The following is a 26,845-nucleotide window of genomic DNA, read 5'->3' on the forward strand; positions in this document are numbered from 1 at the left end:
CTCAGGTAGGAAAGACAAGGAGGCTGAGAGTTTCATAAAAATGTACATGTGTAAGAAAAGTGTTACAATCAGCAAGAAGGTATTATCACCTTGAGCCAACTTCCCCCCTGCGCTCAGCCAGAGTATTAATGGGCATCTTGAGCTTCTGTGCTGATGGAAGAGCTGGGATTCACAATGTTTTAGTACAGCCTGTGTTTAGAGAGTTTCGCAAAGAAAGAATTGTTAATGAGTAATCTTTGTCCATTAGGGCACTGAGCCAAAGAGCCCAAGCTTTGATTCATTGTGTTATCACTACAGGCTTCTGCTAAACCTAAAAAAGAAAGAAAAACAAACCAAAACAAAAATTTCCTCTGTGAGAATCATTAGGATACTGAACTGAGCACAGAACTGTCTTACATCCTCCTATTCGCAGTCTTCCAGAAAAGAACAGTAAGTAATAATTCCTTAAACTGATAGCTCTTGCTGTTGGGTAGTATAAAAGCAGTTTTCCAACTTGAACTATTTAGTGGATGTTAATGGATTTTTGATCAGAAAAAAAAACCCAAAACATTTTTAATGCTGGTATTTTATTGAGGAATAATATAAGAAATCATTTCATCTACAAAATTGGCGCAAAAGCAGGAATTCCCCTTGGGAAAAAAATCTTAAGCTCATGAAAAATACTGACAATGCTGGAATTTGTCTTTAGAAAGCTGGCTATTGTGTATCACTGGTAAAAAAAGTGTAACTTTGATACTGAGTCTTTCCTGCAATAACACAATCTAGTTAATTATGTGCATCAGCTTTAAAATTGTACTCGTTTGTTACTTTTTTTATACTTTTAGGAACAGAAGCTGTTGTAAACATGATAAATGGGAGAAAACCAGGCAATCCACGAAGGGAATAGTTATATTTGTTTTATGTAATTTCTTTGGTTTTGCGTACAGACTCCAGATGCATCTTAAGAAGTCCAGTACTTTAGCACTTATTTCGCATGACTAGCACAAGCAAAAAGGGGTTTCACATTTCAAGTGATTACTATTTGAATCCATTACCAGTTTTTAAGAAAATGTCGGCTTATTCTGTATGTTTCTGCTAGCCATTTATCTTCAGAAAACTATAATCATGGTAGGACAACATTTGGCTTTTGTTAATTTTATCCCTAATTGCTTGTGTTACAAAGAACCTAGAGATCCCAAACTGTATTGTGATCCCACTAGGCTAGATGGGGATACAGCAATGGGTTAAGAAAGGAGGATTTGCAGTTTTATCAGGTGAGACATGAAAAAGATCCTGGAAAAAGGAAGACAGAAATGGTGTTCAGCAGGTCACCCTAGGGGCAGTCAGAAGCTGGCCCCACCCTTTGAAGTTGCTTGCCTACCTACAGAAGTGCCATTGAGGCTTCTAGTAGAATTTTCAGTTCTACTTTGACTGACTTAATTCTGAAATGCAAATAAATATCTTTAAGTTGTAAAAATATCTTATATTTTTTCCTGTGTCTCTTTGCTGCTCTGACTTTAAATGTTGTATTAAAAATCTAACCAGTAAATTTCAAACACAGTAGCACCAGTCCTGCCTCTGGTTCTCAAACTTGCTCATTTTGTTGCTTGTACTTTGCATCAGCTGCTGTGAAGCTGCCCGTGGTGCCATGCATGCCAGAATGATCTGGCAGCAAAAGGCTAGAAACGAGGAGCACAAATCTTCCTAATGCTTTCATGTCTCTTTGATACACTTTAAAACAAGCAAGCAAGCAAATAAAAAAGCCTCTCAAATAAGTGAGGCGCTGCATTAAATATTCTATAAAAAGGCTATGAGGCCAGATCAAAAGCCTGTGAACTAGATGGAAATCTTGCCATTGATGTTAACAGTGTTTGGATCAGTCCATAGATTAATGATGTTACTGAAATTTCTCTTTGAGCAGTCAGCAGCGAAACATGTAAAGAATAGGACAATATTATGGGGCAGAAGGAGGGAAATGAACCTCACTAATATTCGTGAAAAATGTTGCCAGTGCTTTGATATATCTTCCTTCACTGAGTAATTACAATAGATTCAATCATTCTTCTGAATGTCAATGCAATTAAACTATCATGGAGCTTTTCTGATGATTAAACGTATTTTTATTTTATCTGAAATTATGGGGCTATGATGCTTTTGTATTTCAGTTAATTTTAACTTTAGTTATTTAATTAAGAGGCTTGGCTTTGCTTAGACAGAAGCTAGGGTAAGCTTTACTGTTGCCATATGAGGGTCAGAGGCAGCCCACTGATAAGAGTCCACAAAGAATCTGAAACCTACACCCGCATGCATTGTGTACACATATATATTTGTATACTCCCATGAACATGTATCCTGTAAGAAAGCTGAATAAATATGCATGCATGCAAGTGCCACGTATATACATCTCAATTTTCCCAGTTAAACATAGAATATATGCATTGATTGACTGTCCTGAAGTATGCTAAAGGATACATTTAATAAAAATTTATGTAATTCAGAGCTCTTCATGATTATTTTGATGATACATACTGATCTCTCTTTTATTTGGCTGTACATTTTCAGCCTATGAAAATAATCTCAAAATGTGGTGGAGAAAATAGGTTTATTAACAAGTTAACTAAAACAGTTGTTTGGGGGGGGAAGTTATGTAACTTATCCCATGCTGCTTCATTTCTCTTGAGGGGGTCTTATTTTGGAGAACAATATTGATTTCTTGTGCACCTATTGCCTTTATTTCAGCTGTTACCTATCTATCTAATACTTTTTTTTTTTTTTTTGTTACATCTCAGAATGGAGCATCAGCCAATTTGTCTAAGGTAGTCTACATTCATCTTGATAGCAGTAGGTAAAAGGTACATTTCATATAAGGAAGCAAGTATGAGGTAGAAATACCTATGAATGTTTAGTCATGTCAAAGATGCCTGTGAATATCAAGAAGCATTCCACTATCGTGTGATTTTGGTGGATAAAGAAATCTGAATTGAGAGTGGTTACCAATCCCAGATCATGTAGATTGATTCTGGAAGCTGAGATGAAATAGTTTCATGTTACCAGCCAAAAAGATGCCTCAGGCTATCTTTGGAAGGAATACTTCTGTCAAGAGGTTCTGTGCACAGGTGCCGCACATGGCACCCTTCATCACCTGCCTATATTGCTACCAATTTGGATGCCTCTGTATGTCTTCTGGGTGTGACTATCCCACTGGCCAGAGCAATGCTTCTGCTCCATGGGAATTGCAGCCAGCTGGGACCACAGTTGTTTAACTAGGGGGATTAGGCTGAGAAGACACTGATGATGGGGTGTGCATTGCGGAACTGGCTCTCTGAAAGTAGAGTCCACCCCTGGGTCTGTGATGCCTTGTGACACTGGCTTATGATGACCTATTTTCCAGAACTGAACAATGTGTGGAATAAGTGGTGCTTAAATGCTCTATATTGTGTACCTGATGTAGGTCTGAAAGCCGGAAATCAGTAACTGTTGCTTTTAAATACTGGTGAAATTAATTGGATAAATTAATTGGATAAAACTAATGTAGGATAGATGGCTCACAGCAGGCTGGATTCAGAGGTGAATCAAAGCCAAATGTTAATTAGTATCTAATGAAGAGTTTCTTGTCCAGGCAAATTTACAGTAGCAAAGCTACATGTAATGACAAATATATTTCCAGCCTTTTTAATGGCGATCATGTTTTGTGCCTTGCAGAAATCTCCAGAAGATAGAATTAATTTCTTCTATGAAATCCAGTGAATGGTCTACATCAGCTGAATATATTAAGGAAAATGAAGTATTAAAAAAGGTGGGAACTGTAAAATCACCCTGAACATTTGACTCCATCAAGATCAAAATTAATGTTGCAGGAGGAGGAGAGTCACAGAATGTGTAATGTCCTACCATACTGGGAGGTTATGACAAATACATACTCAAGTTTCTTACTATAAGCAAGGCAGTATTAATAGCACCAAGGGTTTCTTTTGTGTGCGTGTAAACAATAATAGATTCTAAGATTTCTATCTTGAGGTTAAAGAGTGACATTACCTAATGACATGCTAAAAAATGGAATAGCCTCAAAGAAACAAGAAAGAAGTTTACAGACATTTCAAAGAGACTGTAAAAACACAGACACTTTATTAGTGTTTAAAAATAATATAGCTTGCTTGTTTTCTCCTTTATTTGCACCACAGACTAGACAGATGTGGGATATATCCTACAAGCTAAGAAGCTATGCATTGAAAATCTGGCTGTATACTGACAGTCTAACAAAATACTTGAAAATGGACGTCATCTTGGGACAATCTTTAAAGCATTTTGATATAACAACATTCCCTAGGAAGATAAGTTCTAGACTCTGTATGAACATACAGAAATTCACAGTCCCAAAGCTGACATGTTAGCTGTTGGCACTGTTAGCTTCTCATATGGGGCCTGAGGAGGAAACATGAGAAATACTAGTAGCGATGGAATGTAACCTTCAAGTCTGGCTGCAGGGAGAGGTAATCCTGCAAGGAAATCCCATGGGCTGTAAGAAAGTTATTGGAGGGCTTGAATAGAGTAGAGATGGCCCCTCTGTTCTGGTCTTTGGCAAGAAAATCCAGAGAAACATTCAGGAGCCCTCTGAAGATGCCTCATTTTGATGTTTCCCTTACTGACCATTACAAGGGTCCTGACTGTGCTGCTCTCTTCTCCCATCACAGAACCCTTCTAATGGGCTGTAAAAGGAACCCCCTTCCAGGGGTAGTTAATGAGAAAACTGGCTCTCGGGAGTTGTAAGACCTTTGCAGCCATGTGGGCAGCCCCACCTCTTGAGTCCAGCAGATACCTTCCCCAGCAAATGTGATGGTGAGGCAGTAAAATGGTTGGAAGTAGATGTGGGCCTGCTGGGGTGGCTGGGCTGGTTGCCAACCCACATCCCAAGACATGTGGAGAGTTTTGCTGTTGCAAAACTGTGTTTCTCTGCTAGATTTGCAACTGTGTGTTTACATGTTATTTGCCACAAGAACCTTATCTGGTCTGTGATACAAGTAGTTTTTGACATTTCTGAGTAAACTGTTTAAATTATCTGTGGGCAGACATTTAAAATGCATCTGTCTAATTAGAGGGCTTTTGTTTATGCTAAGGAATAACTTAACAAATCGTTACAGACAAATCTGAATATAATTACACAGTGTGCTTGCCACTCTTATGAGCTACTTCCTAGTCTGCTCAGCACTGAGGCCTCCTGCTGCATTCACGTTTTTGTCAGATGACTTCACTTCTGCTAGAGAAACATGCTGAGACCTCACTGGGAAGCAGGCTGGACTATAACTCTCAAATGCCTTCAGTGAGTGGAAACACAGCCCCAGGGACAGTCTCACTGGGAATAAAACTGAATAAAGAATTAAGACTAAATCAAAGCAAAACAGATTAACTGTCAACTTTGTGCAGAATCCTCTTGGTGTCTGCATAAACCCTTGAGCTGTCTCCTTTTTGGAGCTGTATGTTCTCCTGTTGCTGATGGTCCTGCCTCAACGCGGTCTTGAGTTGCCCCATTCCATCTACATGAGCCAGATGTGGGCAAGGGACCCTCAGGCACGCTTTCCTCTTGGATGCAGTGCTGCTCTAGTTATAGCCTCTGCTCGAGTAGGAAGCAATGGCTGATATTTTGCATCTTATTTAATAGCTATGTGGAAAGGAGAAGACCTGGGTACAGTGCTACTGCCAGCCTCAGGCAGTGGAAGCTGCTCCATCTGCCCACTAGCATACTTACCTGCTAGGAAAGCATACTAGTGAGAGGACATAAGCGTCTCCCAACCTCCCCAAGAAAGAGTTACGCAGCTGCTTGAGACCATAAAGGGAGTGGGTGGCAGAGCCTGGTTATTAGACCAAGGCTTTGCTTTCTTTTCTTGCCACCATTTGTCTTGTTCAGACAGTAATTACAGAAGGCAAGATAAAGAGCCAGTTGCTGGAAATTAAACTCAAGTTTCTTGGCATGATTCTTCTGACCTAACCATAAACTTACACCTTTTCAGGAAGCCAAACCGATGAAATGATGAAAGGGCATTCGAAAAATAATGCAAACAACTGGTATTCTCTGAAAGGGGCACTATGCCCTCAGCAGGTCAGGCCAGTGCTTCAGCCTGAATATTTGAATAAGGTTGAGTGTAAACTGCCATCGGTTTTAAATGAACAGCAGAAGGATGGCAAATATACCACAGCAAGAAAACAAACAAACAAAGTAGATGCAGCATTTTATGTAAGGGTTGAATTAGATCTTGTAACTTAAAGCGCGTGTTTATTACCACAAATACTGAAACAACCTCCTTAACACTGCCATACAATAGGTGCACAAAAATGTTTATCTTGTTTTAAATATTCTTTTTTGCTTTACATCTTTCAGGGTCTCCTTTCAACCTATTTCTTAGTTAGTATACTTCTCCTGAAGAATAAATGGGATCTGAAATGAATTTAATAGGACATCACCAGCTAGCCACTACTGATGGATTTTCTATTGCTGAAGGTCCTCATTTGTTTGGTAAGTCACCAAATTGGTTAAAATAGCAAGTTATCCTTTAGTCAGAAACCTAGAAGAAAATGTACTGAAATTTCAAGTCAAGGATGTGTGGTTGACATGTGCTAACCTTCTTGTATCTTTAACACCTATAGAAGGAATAAGAAACAAAGGGTCTGTGGTGTTAACGCAATCCTGCACACTATTGCTGTCATCATTGCTTATAGCAGAGCTCGTAGGTAGTTTTTGTAATGCTATTCTAATACCTGAAACCATTCTGTAATGACAGACTTTGTATGTAGGCTGGATGTTATCTTCATGTGATTCATTTAAATGAAGCTGAACAGATATATTTTCAGTTAATTTGCAATAAAATTATACTGCAATGTATCTGCAGTGCCATATTCTGCAAATTTATTTAACCTAAATTAAAACCATTGTCTTCTTGAGACCATTAAAAGCTTATGCTATTAACTTCAATGCACAAGAAAATTTATAATGAAGGCTGGAAAAATATCCTTGCTCCAGTTTCACTGAATTTTTCAAGGCTAAGCATGGGTTTGTTAATGAATGAAGTATTCTTGGTCAATATTTTAAAAGCATGGGGAAGCTGTCTTCTGTTATATGTACTGCCAAGAAAAAAAGAAAAATACATTTTCTCGCCTTTCTTTTGGCAGTAGAGGGGGACCTTCATTGAGTAACATGATACATTCAGGGCCTCACACACAATACGGACCTCCCCTGAAAGCTGAAACACTTCAGGAGTTTCCAGTCCAAATAAGACCAGAATTCTGTCTCTGAATTCAACACTGAAGAGTGCTGGAAAAATAGAAAACATTTCAGTTTCATCACCCTGAAACAAGAATAGTAGCTTGGGTATGGAGGGACTCTGACACTCACAGCCAGTCTTGCTGCAGAGCTCTTAGAAGTTGGAAGCATCTCTCCGAATCTGACCACTTCTAGTGTCCTGGCCCCATACAGCTGAACTGAAGCACAATCACTAATGATAAGCAAACCAAATTGCATTACTGTGTGTTATTGTGTTTGGTGGGGGTTTTTTTCCCTAAATGTTTTGGTGGTAGAAATGTTTTTGCAGTTGTCAAAGTAAGGGTAAATAGCTAAAATGTTTCCTTGCTACCTGTTAAATCCAACCTCAGGCTATGATACACAAAGAGGAAAATAACGATCAAATCTAGGGTTCCAAACTTTATATCGAGTCATCCCTTTGAAATTCCTGCATAACTGAACTTCTCCAGATTTTTGTCAAGGAGGTTTTCCCCCGACGTCTACTTTTTCACTAATTATTTTATTATTTTCAAAGAGTAATGATCAGGGAGCTTCAAAATTCAAGAAAGCATGTTAATGTAAGATATTTTCCCTCCATGCTGAAATCTTACTCACAGATTGCGAGGTGTTCAGAAGAGGGATTTTGTCTCCCATTATAGGTATTCAGAGTTTAGCACATGGAGATTTAATTCAAACTGACATTTCTGTAACAGAAATAATATATTAAGGGGTTGAATCAGGAGTCCCATTAGGAAAGAGACTTAGCACTCCTGTGTTTCACTTAAGCTGACTTCTGTTTTGTATAGCCTTGGTCTTGTTTTGCAGGATGTCACTCAAGTCTCAGAAGCAAACTCTTCACAAATTTGGTTTCTTTTGCTTTTATAGCTGGAAAAAACCAGAACTAATATGGAACTGTTTCCACAGAGAAAGTTACTCGTGAATATATGACTCTGTCTCTTCAGAATGCTTGTAGAAAATGATTTTGCCTCTCGATTTTATATTTGTAGACTTCTTGCACTTTTTGACATTCAGTTTTGGCAGGTAGAGACTTTGAACCCAAGGAAACAGGAAGAAAGCTTTTCTTTCAAATGACCCTTAGAATATACATTTCTTCAAGGACATTGCACATATTATAGCTCTGATGCAATACAGGTGAGAAATTGTTGGCTTACAAACATCACCCTTTATACAAAACAGTCTTCTTTTTTCAAAGATGCATACTCATATTCTGCAAAAAACCTTGGAGATATCTTTTCATTATGCTTCATTCAGCCTACAGGGAGAGTGTTCTTAGAACTTCAAAACCAAATCTAAGTGCACCTCCAAACATAATACCAGGTCCAGGTGTCTCAAAAGAAATGTCAGTTGTGAGCTCCTTGTGCTGTAAGCCTCATCACCATGGTAATTCCAGGGCAGTTCTACGTACCCACCCTCAAGATTTTTATTTGCAGCAGGTTTCAGAAGATCTTAAAAAAGAAAAGGTTTTCTACCTTTCAGTAGTTGCAAACTGTATGTTGTTATTTTAGCAGTATAAATCTAAGGTAAAGTATCTCTTCATGTCTTTGGAGTTGGTGTGTTTTAACTGTAGCTTTTCACTTCTGTAACTATGAGTCCTCAGAAAAAGGGGCTTCAAATGCAAATGAAGAAGAATCTTCATCCTAGCAGAAGTGAGCATCTTTCCCTTCCATCCTGTCTTCCTGGAAAACTGCTTCTATTTTTCTACCTCACTACTCAGGTGATTTGGAAACATCCTAGATCTCTTTTACAGAAAATATCTTTTTGATGAAATGGCTAAAACTGGATACATGAAATGATACATCCTTTATAGCATCTGCATGCAAGATCAACTTTTTCTTCCTTGAATCTCTTGTTTTCCCAGTGAGGGAAAGTGAGACTTGATGACAAGAAATCCTCGGTGTGCATGGGACATGTCCTGTTAAAATATTTCCCTTCTTCAGTCAAACCCTGGTTTTATTTTGCAAGCCCCACTGAGCTGAACAGGGCTAGCTATGTGAAGACTGGTCCAATTTCATGACCTGAACTAAGAGGAAATTACACACCTACCAATCTGCATTTTTGAACCCTTATAACAGGACCGAAATCCTGGTCTCTTTTAAAACCTTTGGAAGTTTTGTAGCTGACTGTGGAGCCATTAATTTAATTCATTCTGTGGATACTTCTACCATAATAGACATAGACTGACGTGAGCTCTTCTGCTTTGCTCCAAATTGACTGGACACAAACTGTGACCTAGAAGATGCTGAGGTGCATTAGCAGAGCATGGTGCTCATGCTGACAAGCCTTGCTCTAAGGCTTGGCAATTCAGCTGAGACAGCAAGACTTGCAAAAAGATATTTGATTATATCTTTCAATTGCCTTTGAAAATTTTTCATATTAGGGCCAACACAGGTTAAATACCTCTATCTCCATTATCTTCTTTCTTCTAATGGTTATCACATTTTTATAAGGGACTGAACTAAGCTTCAGACACCAAAGTGTCTTGTTCATATTTTAAATGTGGAGGGTGAGCTTATATATTTGTGCGGCATCTGAAGTATATATGGCATTTGTTTGTCATTTATATAAGTAAGCAGTGGTCCTTTAAAGTAATAGCCCCATTCTGTTTTCTGTGAAAGAATCTTGTAGAGGGGTTATTAATATGTATGATATTAAGTATGAAACTTCAGCTATCAGACATGGAATTATTTCTAAGAGTCTGGAAAGATAAGTCAGTACTATTATATGTTTTATTTGAATAAAGACCTATTTTAAGTATTTTTTGATGGCCTGACAATGTTTTCTTGTAAAGTGATATCAGAATACAAGAAGGCAATAAATTCTACCTTCATTGTACACGTCCCTAGCTGAGAAAGAAGATTTTGCAGTGAAAGCTGTATTGAAATGGACAAGGAAGAATAAACAAAAAATGACATGTAACAAAAGGGAAAACAAAGCCATACATCTAAACTTGTCTTTAATATTTGACAATGTAAGAATAATAAAATGCCACTGAAAATTGTTGTAGTCATAGAACAGTGCCTAAAATGAGCTTAAAAGTCTCTTCTTCCAGAAAGGTAGTAGGATCAAGTGTCCAGACTGATTAAACAGCTTCAAGATGATAAGATATGTTAAATAACTATTTGTCGTTAGCACTACCCGGCAGATGATGCAACATCTGGCTTCATCCCTGCGGAGAAGATAATTAGGCCTGTAACAAGCCCCCAAATCAAAATGAAACAAACCAACACAAATTAAAATAGAAAATGGTGTACGTACAATAATTACGAAGAGAGCCAAACCAAACAGAGTGGCAGTCTGAAGAAAAAAAATTTGCAAGAAAGCCAGGTTGGATGGGGCTTTGAGCAACTTCCTCTAGTGGAAGGTGTCCCTGCCCATAGCAGGGGGCGTTGAACCAGATGATCTTTATGGTTCCTTCAATCCAAACTGCTCTATGTTTCTATGAGAGGGAATGCAGATGAATGGGGCTCTGAGCATGAAGGTTGCACCACTGAGGAAGGCAAAACCAAAATGCATTTGTGGATCTTAGCCTGGAAAGGAAACTGTTTTGTGAAATGAAGGGAATCTTGCAGTCTGGGGCTTGATTGTCTGCCTATTTACTTCCAGGTGTGATTCTTAGACATCTGGTCACAAATTTGCTGTTGGGTCTTAGTGGGCTCATCCGCAGTGCTAAATGAAAGAGGCTGAAGACTGAAAGAGGCACAACACCCTTACTGTCCACCTTGACACTATTCAACTCTTATCTTTCTCTGGGGCTCTGTTTTGGATTGCTTTAGTAGGTGTCTTTAAGACATGGGCTTACTCTAGGGACTATTCCCAAAAAACCGGCATGGACAAGACTACAGTAGGTTTGGGTCCTTTTACCCTACACTGCCCTTTAACACTGGCTCAGCAGGGTTTGTATCTTCTGGCTTCATGCTGTCTCAGTAGTGCTGTGGTGCCATTCCACACAGCCCTCACAATGTTACCAATGCTTTGAACTGCAGTGCCATATATTAATAATATCTGAGAGCCACAGGGAGGATACATGGACCTTGAAGAGGTCAGCAACAAAGACTTACATAGTGCAGATGCATCCTGCCCACTCTAGAGTTAAGAATTACCTCTAATCTACACAGATGAGAATCGATCTGTGACATTTGGCCTTGGGACAAGGACAAATCTCTGGCACTCTTTTATCTTGTACAGATGTGTCCAGTACGGCCTGAGAACTTTGGTCTTTTTTTGAGAATACATTTCTGTGCTTAAAAACAATTGTTAATCCAGTCAGCTAAAACATGGTTCTTGTGATATTGAAGTAGTTAATCTATTGCACAGAATCACCTGACATTACTAAATATTTGCTGATAAAAATTTTGTTGTAAATAAACCACAATAGGTAAAAAAATTCTAATGGCTAGGCTACTTGAAGGCATCCCCTTGAATAGTCATCAAATTTTATCCAGTTAAATCCACACTGGGAACAGACATTTGTATTGTTTCAGACATTTACAAACAAGTTTCTCTGTAATGAAGTTAATCAGTAAACTATATAACCTCTGGCCTGTGTCACTCCTTCGCTAATCTTAAAGAAAGTTCTCACAGCAAAGGAGTCAACAGAATACAGACAAAGCAGAATTAAGAAGTACTATTTATATGTAGTCTTTGGGGCTGGGAAGAAAAAGAGAGGGAAAGGAGGACTGTGTGCCTTAAAGAGAGTATTTTTCTTCAAGAAATGATCAGACTGAAGACAGCCTAAGGTAGGATACTGTTGTGTTCTCACTTGGACATGTTTGCCGTCTATTCTTGCATTCTTCTTTGAAATGGGATGCTAGAAGGTTGTTTAAACCAAGTGATCTTTAAAGATCTGTGAATAATTTGTTTGGAATTAAATCAGGATTTCGTTAATGGTTATGCTATGCTTTCCAAATTACTTAATCCTGAATCTTGTTCTTATTTCTTTAGGTTCCTTCATTAATATTCTACAAAGAGCCAGAGGTTCATATTTTAAACCTGCTTAAGTTTTTTTCTCTTCAATTTTCTTTATATTAGTGGAACAATACATTTTAAATTAAAATGTGATTTCATTGTAATTTCTGTAATACACCTTCAGTCTGCACATAACCTCAGTATAATTTTGCAAACTGAAAACACTTTCTTTAGTTCTTACAAAGAAAATTCTCTTCCACTTCCATAAGTGTTTAAGCCTATGGCAAATATTTTTTCAAGTCTTATGTAAAATATTCTGTGTAAAATTTAAAGGAACAAGAGCAAAACTTTCTGAGTTTCAGTTGCAAGTGATATTGTGGAAAAAATATTTGTAAAATGATGACCATATCCATGTGAAGGTTTCACTTTGATATTAAGAAGCTTTCCAGATTTCTGTAAAATGTTTTTTATTGAAAAACATTTATTTGCAAAACATAATCTAGAAGATCTACATCTGCAAGTAACATCACATTTGTGTGTGCTTAAGCTGTCTTTCATCAAAAATATAAAACTATGCTTCCAAAAGAAAAAAAACCCAGATGTTTCAAAAGAGTTAAGACCACAAAAACATGAAGTATTTCTGTATTCCAGTAAGCTTTTTTCTGATTTCACTTTCACTGCTTATACTACTGCAACTCCTGTGATTTCACTGGGCTGGCTCATGCATTACAGTGGTGTGAGACCAGCCCATCTCAGACTTCTACTAGCATGTATCTGGGTAAAAGCATATGTACGTTCCGGTCGGCAAGATAAGATTAGTTTTCTTTTGAGATAAGAAACTCTTTGGTCTAGACTCACATGTACTTTGCAAAGCATAATTTCAAAAATCAATGTGGCTTTTAAATGTCATGCAGGGCAGAGAAGTGCACATTGTGCCCCTGAAAGTAGAACCCCTTCCGCTTTAGTTGGAAGCCTTGTGAATGCAGAGGGCTGGGTAACACAGCTCAAACCATACTTTTTGGATCAGGTCATAGAAATACTTTGTCCCAGTAATTTCAAAACATCTAGTTTCTGTTTCAGCCTCATCATTTGTTTTAGTTTTTTAAGATAAAATTTCAGAGTAAAAAGACATTACAAGTAAAAAACCTGAAACAGTTTAATTTTAAAATCAATTTTATGGAACACATCCTCAGTTTTAAACAATTACTTTTAGTGATTTAGATCACTAATTCTTTGGAGCAGACCATTTCTTGCAATGTTTAATACTAGACTCATAGTCAAAACAAATTGAAAACTGTTTTTGATCTGCTCTGGGTAGAGAATTGTGTCTCACTGAATCAGCCCAAGTTGGCTGCTTTCTAAGGATGAAATACAGATACTCACCAAGCCCCCAGTATCTGAGCACTTCCCAGAGTTTTAGCTGTAAACCTGTTTTACATAAAACAAGACTATGTTTTTTCAGTTTCTCTTGACCCTGTCCCTTTCCCCTTCCACTGCTCTGAGAATGGTCTTAATTCAGCTGAATTATTTAACTATGTGCCTGAGACAGAAGGAAAAAGGTTGGTTGTTTTTTTTTTTTCCCCCATATTTAACTTCGTACAGTAAGACTCAGATGCTTACTTCCCTCCAGAAACAGATGATTAATGATTGAGAAGATTTTACTAAATGTATCAGTAGCCCTAATGGATCCACAGTAGTTTAAATAAACACCCAATACTGTATCAGGATGTGCTGCAGCTCTTTAGAAGTCCTGAGTTTTTTAACAAGCCCTGAGATTATTTTTTTGCTGTCGAAGGAGTAGTTGCCTTCTCTTCGTGCTCTTTCAGAGGCCCAAGCAGTTCAGAAAGTTGTATAGAGCTTTTGTGGAATTTCCTGCGGATGGCATGAAGTTAAAAATCAAGTTTTTTTCCTTTCATTTTGGGATTGTCCCACTTTTCTTTAGCAAACTCAAGCAACTAAGTAATTACTAACTAGCAAATGGCTACTTAAGTCTCTGTGGTAAACAGATTCCTTTCAAAAGAGACTGAACGATTTGTATAATAATTGTGTATCTCACAGTTAACACCAGTTTTTGCACCTGAAGTACCTTAACCACTCTTAATGAGCAGCAGTCTCAAGAAACAGTAAATACAACTGAAAAAGACCACCCACTTATTAAACCTATACTGATCAATAATGGCCAGCATCAAATCATTGCTGTCCTCACCCTTTACGTGTTTTGTTTCTGCTGCAGTTGGCAGGCATCAGTGACAGCTTTCATTTGATGTATGAAGCTGTAACTTCTCCCCCAGGTTCTTCCATAGAGTTCCCAGATACCTGTATATTTTGCCTCATGTCTCTATACGTTTATGCTGTTTATTTAAAGGGCATGAATTTGGGTTTGGGGAGTGCATTCTGTTATTCTGCTTCTGCTAGAGTAGTACTTGGGGCCCTGGCCTCTGCTGCAGCAACTAAATGTGACCATAATTACACTAGTTGTTAACAATAAATGGCACAATTATTCTCATTTGGTTTTGTGTCACATTTTTCCAGACCTAGATCTTGCTGCTTATTCTGGAACCGGGACCTCAACATTTGTTACTGGCAAAGATGTGCTGTGGAAAACACAGCAATCACACAAATCCAAAGCACTTGTATGGCTTCTGCAGCACAGTAAAGTAGGAAGGGAGAAGGCTGTAGAGCAAAAGCATAAGACTTTGAAAGTGGAAAAAGTAGGTGAAATGAAAAGGTTCTCCTTTGTCTTGCTTCAGCACTAACTGAAGTGAGACAACGGAGAGTGAAGAATTCCCCGCTATAGATTTTAATTATCATTGTCATTACAGATGTTCCCTCTTCTTAACTGTTAGCATTTCTTCGTTGTTTCTGATTCCTCAGAAGTGAAGCAGACTTGCCAGGGAACCCATTTGGTGTCCGCAAAAATATATTTGGAGTGTTTCTGAAGCACTGTTAAGTAATGGTCACCAATGAACATCAGTCTGTGATTTCCTTGTAAATACTGCTGTTGACTCTAATATAAGTGGGACTCAGCATCTTCCTGGAAATATGTACTATCTTTCTCCTATTATCTTCTTGGAACTAATGAAGGAATTGTGTCAGTGTTTTCAGGAAACAGCAAGATGTGGCTTTCTCCAATAGAAAATATGAAGTAGTTTGCAAATAACTTTTAAATAACTCTTTTCAGCTGCTTTACATGAGCTTGATTTTAATTACACCATCCAGGGACTGCCAGATGTTGTACTTGTAGTATAGAAAAAAAAAACCCCAAACCAAAACTTATTTGCATTTTTAAACCTGATATTTAGTGGGCAAAGTTAAGGTAGCCTCCAGGTACTGTGTCAATCTCAATAGGAAAGTTTGCTGTTCCTTGTACCACTGCCAGGTTTGTTGTTGTCTCAGGGGTGAATAGTGCTGGTGTACAGAGGTTCTTCATATGTAAACCACACAACTTCACTGAGCGGCACAGGCCTTTAGGGCCTAGGGACCAGGCTGCAGAGGCTGGCTGGGTGGTCACTGGAGGCTGGATGGTGAGAAGGTCACATTTCACCACTTGTATTAGGAATAATTTCCCTGGTCCTTCACTTTCCACTTTCAGGCTTTTCTTGAAGGTTTATTTTATGTTCTTAGCCTTCTAATTAAGCCTAATTCTATTTGTCTTTCTCTAGTCCATCTTTTCCCTGTCGTGGTGTATTCATTCAGAATTAAATAAAACTAATACGATGTTTGAGTCTTGATCTAACTTCCACCACTCCCATAAGGTTTTCAGCTTTTGTTTTATTCTGTGAGACCTAATTTGGGTTGCTAGCTTCTCTGTGGTGTGGACTGTTCTTTCTTGTGAAGTGAACATTTGTATGATTAGCTGCATGGTATCTTTCAAGATTTTATTTTAATGTAAGCGCCAGCACCGTACATTTCTACCAATAACAAAGGAGTGGCTGAGAATGGCTAAGTTACTTTAAAAATATTTTGCAACGTATTTGCGTAGGACCAGGACCATGGGAAATCTAAGCTCATATAATACAATCTTTATGATTGTGCCTTGTTTTTGAGATGGATGTCTGGAAGTGGAAACTGTTCTGATAACTGTAGTTTCATAGTAGTAATAGAAATTGGTTTTGCGCTATTATTTTCCAGGTGTCCTTCCAGAGCCAATGAGTTCTCCAGTGCAAGAGGCAGATGTGTCACCTTACACGCAGTACAACAGTGTGCCATTTCCCCAAGTTCAGCCTCAGATCTCATCGCCGCCTTATTACTCCAACCTAGGGTTCTACCCTCCGCAGCATGAGGAGTGGTATTCCCCCGGAATGTATGAGCTCAGGAGAATACCCTCAGAGACCTTTTTCACAAGGGAGACAGAGATAATGGATATCCCTGCAGCCAAAAAGCCTAGACTGGGTCATTCCACGGGAAGAGTGAAAGGAGAAGAGCTCTGTGTGGTCTGCGGTGACAAAGCCTCTGGGTACCACTACAATGCTCTTACTTGTGAAGGATGCAAAGGTAGGATGAAATCAATTACAGAATGCAATTTAGCTAATAAGCACAGCAGTTTCTGAATATTTTTTTCTTTGTTGATAGTTTTATCTGAGTCATTAAGCGTTTTAGACATTTACATTTGGATCTGGTGTACACTATTCTGTATTTTCCCTAAAACAGATTAGCAGCATCATCCACCATTGTCCTTGCAATTATAGAGCACAGTTAGGCAATCTGCAGCTCCTGAGGCGCCATTAGCTCTTGTTAGACTGAAGAACAGCTTCCATGTGGGAGCCTGGCAGCCTCACTCTGCTGCCTTGGAGGCTGTTCATGCTGATCTCTGCCTGTGGAAGGAACCAAACCCATGGAGCCCCCTGGGAGTTCAGTCCGAGGCTGCCCTTGAAATCAGCTGCAAACTCAGCCCAAATACCTCCTGTAGTGTGCAGGTAGGAAGCGAAAAGGAAAGTGAAAGGAAGTGAAAGCTGTCAGCTCCCACCTGCAAGCTGTTCCCAGAGAATCTTTTCCCCAGCTCCCAAAGAATACGGTGGGTGTCTTCGGGTTTGTGAAATGAAAGGATTTCTAATTCTAGACTTTCTACTAGAGATAGCCCTTATTCCATGGGAGAGAACTTCAGGAAGCAGATGGTATCTGTAGGATAAAGATCTTGCTTCTTGGGAGAACAGTTTTTACAACTTGGTGTCAGGATAAAAGGGATATAGGAAATCATTGCCATTATTGGAAACAGGATTGCCAGCTATTTTAGCAGAGAGGGACAAAAGGTTATGCTGATGGAATAACTATTACACCTAAAGAAAATGCCCCAGTTTTTCATTCTATTCTGTGAATAAATATTTCATTATAATTTCTGTTCTAGGAGTAAAGCATGGACATTACTGAAGCACTAAAATATTTTAGTGGAACTCACTGTGATTGAGAGTAGACGTTGAACTAATTCGGGGGTTTTGTTTTATCTATTACAAATTCATTTCTGAGTGCACAACAGATCACACTGGTCAAGCACTCTAAACACAAACACAGTCGAGGGTCATACAGTTTATCTCAATAATTCCAACAAATGAGATTTGTTTCTTTCTGCTGTCTGTGTGAATAGTCTCAAAGTCAAAAATATGAACTAACTCATATGAAGGCCATAATTATAATCCAGATTAAACTCAATTTTCATGTGAAGATTCCAAGAAATGATACATTTGTTAGTAAACTATACCTATTCTTTATTAACTTAATGATTAAATGTCAGCAATTTTTCAAAGACTTACAATTGCAAACTATGGAATCTGTAAAGAATGTTTCTAGGAGAAAGGTTAAAACTACCAGGTAAATACTCAGACTACAACCCGTGGTGGAAGGAAATAAGTGTTCATCTCTCTGCTGATTCAGTTTGAATCACTCTATGTAACCATAATTTTACTGCTTTATTGGGATAATCTATTTTATGTTTTCACTCTGTTTCATGACTGCAACATCAATTACAAAGAGTAGTACCCTTGATCAAACATAGTAAAAGTTGAATTATTTAAAGATAATGCATTCTGTTTCTACAATAAACGTTAGAGGTGATTAAAGTATCAGCTGATTCAGTAAAAAGATGTGCTGAGGGTAGTAATTCTGTTTGACAAGGTGAAGGGGATACTATGTTTTCTAGATCCCTGATCATTCTTGTGTATCTGTGGTACTTTTTACATACATTATCCTCGAAGCACGGTGGCCAAAAGTGGGCTCGGTACTTCAGTTGTCTCTGATCATTGCAGTAGAAGAACTACCTCACATCCAAGAACTGTGAGACAGAAGAACTGTCTCACATCCAAGCATGAGATTAGCCTTTCTTTTTGGCAACAAGACTGTTAATTCATGCTCAATATGCACCCAGAGTAACATGCAGATCCCTTTCTGTAGGACTAGGGCTCACCTTGCAGCACCCCTGCTCCACTGATGCCATGGACACTCTTATTCAAAGCGGGAGGCTTTGCGCGTGTTTTTATGGGATTCAGTCCTCTGTGATGAGTATGTTGGGGTTTTTTTCATTTCTTTCTTGTGTAATGCATTCAGCAACACTCTCCATTCTTTTTGTCTTTCTTGAGCAGAAGGAGCAATACTAGATATTATTTCTCATCCCTCATGAGAATATTAATCTAAAGATATGGGCAGGAGTATATACTTCTATATATTCTTTTAATACATTACCATCCATCAAAAAGTAAGCATGAACGATTTCCTTAGTATTTTACATATTATGCAATGGCAGATTAAACGGAACATTTTTTCTCATACAGCATTTGCCCATGGTACTATATAAAAAGAAAATGTTTCTTTGAGACTTCTCTCACCTCTAATATATCACTTTAGAAAATGCTGCCTTGATTAACAATAATAATCAGTAACATTAGAACAGCTCTATCCATAATTAATCATACTCAAGAGTAGCCAAGAGAACAAAGCAAATTCAACATTTCCAGCCAACATGAGCTTTTTGTAATCTGGCAAGATCATATAAAAGTTAGACTGGGCCAGAAAAACCTTCAGCTTTGGGGGCTACCCTTTCATTAGTCTAACAGATGCCTTATACAATTTACCTCTGAATTTCTGCAAAACTCCTCCTGGTATAAAAGGTCACACATCAAATATTTTAGGCAGTTTAAGTTCATTTTGAATTATCAAGGAATAATATATATAGAAATTCCATTCATACCAAAAAGCTAATTTCAAAATTAGTTATGAAGAAGTCTGTTCAAGAACACAATGATTCAAGAGTCATTTTATGATAAAACTGAAGCAAGAGTAGTGTTATAACTACTTTTTGCCAGAAAAATTATTTCACTTTTCATTTCACATAATTTCACTTTTTCAGAAAATTTGTTTTCAAGAGAAAATATTTGATTGCTTGATTCCTGTTGATTCCTACCTTTTGCATCCATATTTTTGCATGCTTCTTTCACATTGTTACATACTTAAAAATTCATTTACTAAAGCTCTTTTCTTTGCTCCTCTATGTAAAAGCAAATGCACTTCTGGGGAGAGTGAGTGATAAAGTCACCAATCGGACTTAGAAGTCATAAATATTTGTACAGAGCTTTTCAACATTTACTATTAATTAATATGCCATAAATTACAGGATTTAAATTTAATAAATAGAATTCATAAATGATGTAAAGCTGATGCATTTGCCTTTAACTGACACTGAAAACTTACAGCTTAAATCCAGGCCTTTTTCTCTTTTCCCTGACCAGTAAACGTATTAACACATGAATGATGAATAAAAATAATGCCTGGGGCTGCTGGAGGTTCTAGGTAATCTGCATTTCAAAAGAGACTGATGCCAGTCAACTATATTTATCTGAAAAACAGCCAATAAAACTGACAACACAGAAAAGATTTCAAGCAGAAATTACAGTAGATTTAGAGAAATGACAGATTTTTTGTGGCTAGATGGTTGAATTGTTTTACTGGTAGTTACACCTTGGTGCTTGGATGAGATTATACAACTATAAAATCATGGGCCAAAGTTGGGAAATTGTCACCTGACAATAGCAAAATCATGATGTCGTCTGTTATCTTGGTAGATTCAGCAGGACAGTATCTTAACTGAATGTGTTCTGAAAACATAGACAAATCCTGCAATGGACACAAATTCAGATTCACATCCGAATTTGCTCTATGATTTGAGTATGGGAGACTGGGTCTTATCTGGTGCCTCTCTTAGTGCCTCAAAGTGCCAGGCTGGAAAACAATGGTGGTGTTATTATACCAGCCAGTGGCTATAAGAAAGCAAAAGCTATGTGAATAGCTCCAGTTAATGCAAATTTATGCAGAGCTCTAGTTTAAAGTGCACTATAAATCAGTGGTGTCCCAGTTGAAGCTCCCAGGAGCCTATTTCAGATACCTGCCCTCAGATGGGGAGGAGAACTGATTCCTTCTGTAGCTGACACTAAATAATCTCTGCCATATGAAAGACAATGTAAAAAGATTGTGATTGCACAATGATTTGCACTAAAAATTCAAAAACCATTCAAGTCATTCTTGGCAGCAAAGACTCAGTTGGTTTGTGATGACTCTTTTATTCAATTACATTTAATATCTTAAGCACTCCACATTTTGTCCACAGTGCCACTCTCAGAGGTGTGCTTGGCAACAGCCAAATAGGAGATTTGGACAGGGCAAGGAAAGGTCCTCCGAATTTCTTGTATCAGTTGCAATTTTGGAGTGAATCCAGTGACGATACCAGTAAAACTGCCTGCGCAGCTGAAATTAGGTGACTGCTTAACTCATCAAGTGGACAGTATTTAGTGAATGAGGCTGGAGTATCTTGTAAACAGGGGAGGAGGCCACATGTACAATAGGCAGATATGATACAGCTTCCATATTAAACCTGGGGGTGGGTAAGCAGACCAGTATGTGGAGCTTCTGCAGGTCCCAGGAGCTAAGGGAACAGTGACGAGTTATTCAACTCTGTGCATCCTGTACCTCGAGAGACTTGTAATTTTTCACCGGCTATTTGTGTGGTATCACCCTACAGCTCTAGTGCTGGTGCTCAACCTGTTCCTGGCAGGTTTCTGATTTGGATTGGAATTTTCCCAACATTCACAGTTCCAGAACCTTACTTTGGGCTAATGTCTAATGTTTGGGCCTGTAATTTATTATGTTGATTTATTAAATTATATGACTCTGATAATGTTGTCAATACAAATATCAAGAATATAGTAATCCAGGCACTGAAAGAAACTCATGGTACAGCACAACATGTGTCATTCAGAAAACCCAATGGAGATGGAGGTGCTCTTCAACTTGATTGTTTTTGCTTCTTTCAGTGTTTTCTTTCATCTATGTCACTGCTGTCTTGTACAGGGTTCTTCAGAAGAAGCATAACAAAAAATGCAGTATACAAGTGTAAAAATGGAGGCAACTGCGAGATGGACATGTACATGAGGAGAAAATGCCAGGAGTGCCGTCTAAGGAAATGCAAGCAAATGGGCATGTTGGCTGAATGTATGTATACAGGTATTTGCATCACATAGCCACAGTGTCCCTATTTGTTTGATTAAGCTGGTTTTAATAACAAAGCTGTAAAATATGTCATCTGGCAGGTGGAAGGCACATTAAAGATGATGCCATGCCTGTGCATCAAATCCTCTTGAAAACGTCATATGCATTTATAAGCAATGGGATTTAGTTGGTGGTCAGGGTCACAAGGGTGTACGAGCTGAGCAAATAGTGAAGGAAGGGCTGTTCTGCACTAGATAACAGACATTAGTCTGCTTGAGTGGGAACAAAAAGCAGGCAGGGAAAGCGAGTCTATGGGCGTCTCCCCAGGAGCTTGGAGTTTACAGTGTTGTAGAAGCCAGAGAAGGAAAATCCTGCCACTTTCCTTTGCTACTCTTTTTGGGGCTTTCCCTGTCAAGTTCTTGCTAGCCAAGTCCAAATTTTGACATTCAAACAATGTCATATTCAAGAAAAGAGGAGGAGTTCTGCTAGCAGGAAGTTTCTCTGGACTTGCTAAGTGTATGTTCCCAGACCTCACCCAGCAATCAGGCAAAGCCTGCTAAGGGCTAGCCCTTTTTTATAGTTTCATTAGCTCTTCTCGTGGCACTACAGATTTTCCTGAGTTGCATATAAGCATAGAAGTAGAACTGTCTCCAGAAATGAAGCTGAGGGACTTCAGTAATATTTCATATTAGTGAATATTTTATTGACACTAACAGCTTACAAACTTCATTGAGCTTCACACCTATAACATCAGGAATATTAGAGCGCAACTTTAAACACATTTAAAACTAATTTTTGAGTAAAATGTTGGCCAATCCATTATTTTTGCAAGCTTGTTCCTGAAAACAGTCTCTAAACATCTGCTCTTCTGCCTTCCACGAACAGGGCTACAATTTATTTTTCTTGATGGGTCCAATCATTTTAGCATACACATATGCGTGAAACCAATTTAGGTTCATACAGGAAATTAATCTACTTGGAATTTTTAATATACTTCTATCCCTCAATCTGATCAGAAGATGCTATATTAACTGTTGGTTTTGTGAGAAACAATAAGCTCCATCAATATTTGGAATGCATTGGCAGCATAATGTAATTAATCTTTCATTCTGCAAATTGAACAGACTACAGAGATCCTGAGATATGACATATTCTTGTGCAATATGTAAATATATGAGCAGACACCACCACTGTGATGACAGCTCTCAATGTGTCCCTAAGTATCAGAGGAAAATAACTCCCCTGTGGCGCTGATCCCAGATCCATTGTTCCAAAATTTGGAGGGTTCAAAATAGTCTGAGTGACTCACCAGACAAAAAAACAACCCACCAGTGCAAAAATAGGTCAGCGTAAATAATACTGACTGGGCACACATGAAACTTTTAAACTGGCCTATCACTTTCACAAACTGGCATATGTGAAATAAAAGCCAATGAGTGCCACTGCCATCTGACTCTCCCTCTGCAATGGAAACACTGGGTATCCTGTGTCGCTCATGACTTAACCATGTGTGCTCTAATGCACTGCAATGAGGATGTTTAGCAAAGTGCTATTTAACAGCTTTTAAGTAGGAGTGTGCTGTATAATTGCTTTTAGTTCAAGGCAATCTGGGACAGTAAAACACGAAGCTTCTTGTAGTATAGAGCATTTATTTGGAAAACAGTAGGAAATAAAAGGTTACCTTGAACTTTGTGTCACTTACTCATTTTGTAGGATTGTAATTGCAAGCTCTGTGGATTCTTTTTCCCCTGTGAACAAGGAGGTAAAGTCTTATAAATATTTATGGCATGGCTACTCAACAATCCTACTCCCACCCTTTATACACAAACTACGGACAAATCAAAATTACTAAACATCAATTTCAGCCATTTGCTGTCATTTTGATATAAACTGCAAGTTTCTTGGGTGAAATGTCTACCCAGGCTCTGCCACTCTTCCTGGAAGGTAATACCCATTTAATACCCATTGAAACCTAGCTATCGCTGAGGTAAAAACTAAAGTCCTGTCTCTCACACAAGTTTTCTAGCTAACTTAAATGGAGCCAGAAAAAGATGCCAAGGTAATAATCAGTAACAGAAAACATGAAAAATATCTGTCTTACTGCTTAAGGCAAATGTGAACCAGATTTTCCCTAGGAGGGTAGTAGACCAGATCATAAGCTGGTGGGAAACAGTACAAGGCCATTAACACCACCAAAAGATGCACTGAATAATTTAGAAAAAGAAATCTATGAAGCTGTGCAGCAGCACAAATTACATGGCTCGATACCAGTTATTATCTCCATCATTCCTATTCCCCCTTTTCAAGGTATTATTTGCAGGTCTTATTTTAATCATGTAAATTTCCTCTTCTCTCAGCAGTTCAGGTAGGTTATTTTATATAGTGCTTAAACAGGAAATTAAAAACATTCACAAAAAAAATCACTGTTTTCATGGTATCTTCCTCCACCATCACATACTCACTGAATGAGCCTCTATTCCTATTCTGCATTTTCAAAGGTGAAGAATGGGAAGGATACTTGAAAGAAGCTCAAAAAGAAAGAAAAAAGCCCTGTGCTGATAGGTTTATTTTTAGATGAATGCTTAGCTGTTTACTTTTTCGTTTGTGCTTTCTGGCTGTCTTCCACAGGTTGTGCAGGGTACCTATTGTCCCCGTCTTTTGTTAGCACAAGCAAATTGCTAGTTTTTATGATATCCACACAAGGATGCTCTCTGGTTCAAGCTACTGAAATGTAGTCTAGAACAAAACCAAACAAAAAACAAAACAAAAATAAACAAAAACCCCACCAAACACAAATGTAAAACTCCTTTCCTTGGGGCAAGTAAAACCAGGGCTTTATTCAGTCCTCTAATACAATGAAATGCAAAATAACTAGAACAACTGGGTAGCATTTTAAGTAAATACATTTTAAAGGTACGTTTTCCAGCCTGAGTTACTTCTGAGCCTATATTTTAAGCTGTTGGTTTATCTATATAGTGACACTGTAATGGCTAAAGCCCTGGATTCCTCTCTTCTGAGAAGGCTTTCTGTGCAAAGATTCTGCACTGCTTGTTGCTTAAGCATTACAGAAAACATCCAGTGTTCTTTTGGTAAGAACAGCTGCACCTTGGTTATTGTTTTGGATCAGATGAGGTGCACGCTTTTGATGACAGTCTTTCAGATGTTCCCATTTATTGCACTTTGGTTCAGGTCTTGGAACACATGAAGGGCTCTTCTTTTGGGTGAAACTAAACCAAAGACACACTCCAGCGCACTCCCATGGCTAATGGGTTTTCTAACTGTAAAACCAGATTAGAGCTGGTCAAAAACAAGACCCCTGACATGCATACTGTGTGGATGCTGGATCACCAGAACCAACCTTTTCACTCTGAAAATGGGCTCCTGCTGAACTAGACTACTCATTAGTGTGTATTTAGTGTCTCATTAGACTCACATCAAAAGATAATGACACATTCAGGAGATTATCTGCACAGGTAAATGGCTTTGTTAGTGTAAAGGGCATCCACAGGCATGTTTATGTACCTATTCAGTGCCTGGGGCATATATAAATCTAATTGCTATCTGTTGTATTATGTGTTCTAGGTCTGCTAACAGAAATACAATGCAAGTCAAAAAGACTACGGAAAAATGTGAAACAGCCCCCAGATCAGACAGTTAATGAAGATAACGAAGGCCATGACATGAAACAAGTGACATCTACAACTAAAATGTATAGGGTAAGAAAACTCTTGTAATAGTTCGTACAGTAGGGGTGATGTTTGAGCTAAATGTAGCTAGTACAGTGAATATAGAATAATTGCAAACTCTCTGGAGCTGTCTTTATTAATTAAAACTCCATCTCCCACCAAGCCGAGAGAATACCTTGAGTATAGAAGTAATTCTGATATTTTTAATGTAACTCAGTAAAAACACCAATAAAATCCATGAAGTACTTTTTGTCAGGTATATATCATATATGATGAGGTATGATATTAAAGTTTGAGCATACCTAGTTATTTGCTAAGCATTTCCTTATTTCTAGTAATAAACAATACAAACTCATCCAGTTTAGAAGCACTATACACCTCTCTTTGGTATACTTCTATAGAAATCTTAGTGACAAGCAAACATCTTGTCTGCTTGGTCTCCAAGTGTGAGAAATAGATGTATAGCTTTTGCCTAAAGCAGTAGATGCTAGATTATTTCTATGACTGCATTTTATGACGGGGTTTTTTTTTTTGCCAGTATAGGAGAAAGTAGAATTTACCCCAGAACAGCAGAACCTTCTTGATTACATCATGGATTCATACAGTAAACAACAAATACCGCAGGAGGTGTCAAAAAAACTAGTAAGTATGTTGATTAATTCATTTTTTTGATGTGATTAATGAAGCTGAGGATTACATAGCAGCAAACATTTGTACTTAGCATAAATAGTTGTAGTAAGTAGTAGAGCAAACCATGGGTAAAAGCTCACACTTAAGACATGCTGCAAGTGGGGCAGAATCTCTCCCATTCTGTCAACGGTTAGATCGTATGCTTGTTTCTCAAATGCTAAGAAAAAGCTTTCAACTCTGGAAATACACTTTTATGCTCAAATCTAAGTTTTGTTGATTGGAGGTTTGTTTTTCACATTGTCAGTATAGACAGTGATTTGAGATTGACTTGCAGCCGGGCTTCCTTTCCATAAGAACAGTAGCCTGGAAGCTTGAAAATATTTCTTTTTTTTTTTTTTTGTGAACCCAAATTCACAACATTTTTGTTTCATCCCTTCTTCTTTCCTTTCCCTCTCTACCTTTTAGAAATTTCATTTTCCCTTTAAGAGCTCCCCGTTTTCATGGTAAGATGGAAAAAAGGTTGGAAACAGGGAGAAAAGGAAAAAAGGGTTTAAAAGAGGTGGGGTTTTTTTACAAAACTCTCATGCTCAACCTTAAAAACAAACAAACAAACCCCAAACAACTGTAAAAAACTATTTCCTAAGTCATCAGCTTTGAAAACTAAAAGGAGGACACTTGCAGGGGAAGGGTTGAATCACCCGTAACTAATATGCAGAACTTATTTCCATGGGGGATTGAGGAGGTCAAAACCAAAAATATATTAAAAAAAAAAAAGAAAAGATAAATTCACGGATAACAAGGCTTTTGGTTAAATATTATGGTACACATAGAACTTCTAGCTCAGGACATGCCTAAATCATTGATTTGTAGACATGACACTGAAAGT

At 38.1% G+C, this 26,845-nt stretch overlaps 1 protein-coding gene across 5 annotated transcripts in view; it reads left to right on the top strand.

Moving 5' to 3' along the window:
- The first annotated feature begins 272 nt into the window (after positions 1-272).
- NR1H4 (nuclear receptor subfamily 1 group H member 4) overlaps positions 273-26,845 on the top strand; it is a 39,873-nt gene continuing 13,300 nt past the window's right edge. The window contains exons 1-7 of one of the 5 annotated variants that reach the window (XM_030478479.1): positions 273-429; positions 3,682-3,775; positions 6,353-6,487; positions 16,307-16,669; positions 21,506-21,658; positions 25,226-25,359; positions 25,873-25,971. In XM_030478479.1, coding sequence (XP_030334339.1) covers positions 6,403-6,487; positions 16,307-16,669; positions 21,506-21,658; positions 25,226-25,359; positions 25,873-25,971 — 834 coding nt within the window. In that variant the 5' untranslated portion in view covers positions 273-429; positions 3,682-3,775; positions 6,353-6,402. Of the gene's footprint in view, positions 430-2,544; positions 2,567-3,681; positions 3,776-6,352; positions 6,488-16,306; positions 16,670-21,505; positions 21,659-25,225; positions 25,360-25,872; positions 25,972-26,845 lie in introns of those variants that run through there. The other 4 variants (XM_030478482.1, XM_030478480.1, XM_030478481.1 and 1 more) reach the window with 4 other exon arrangements.

Source organism: Strigops habroptila, chromosome 3, assembly GCF_004027225.2.
Source record: "Strigops habroptila isolate Jane chromosome 3, bStrHab1.2.pri, whole genome shotgun sequence".
NCBI lineage: Eukaryota > Metazoa > Chordata > Aves > Psittaciformes > Psittacidae > Strigops > Strigops habroptila.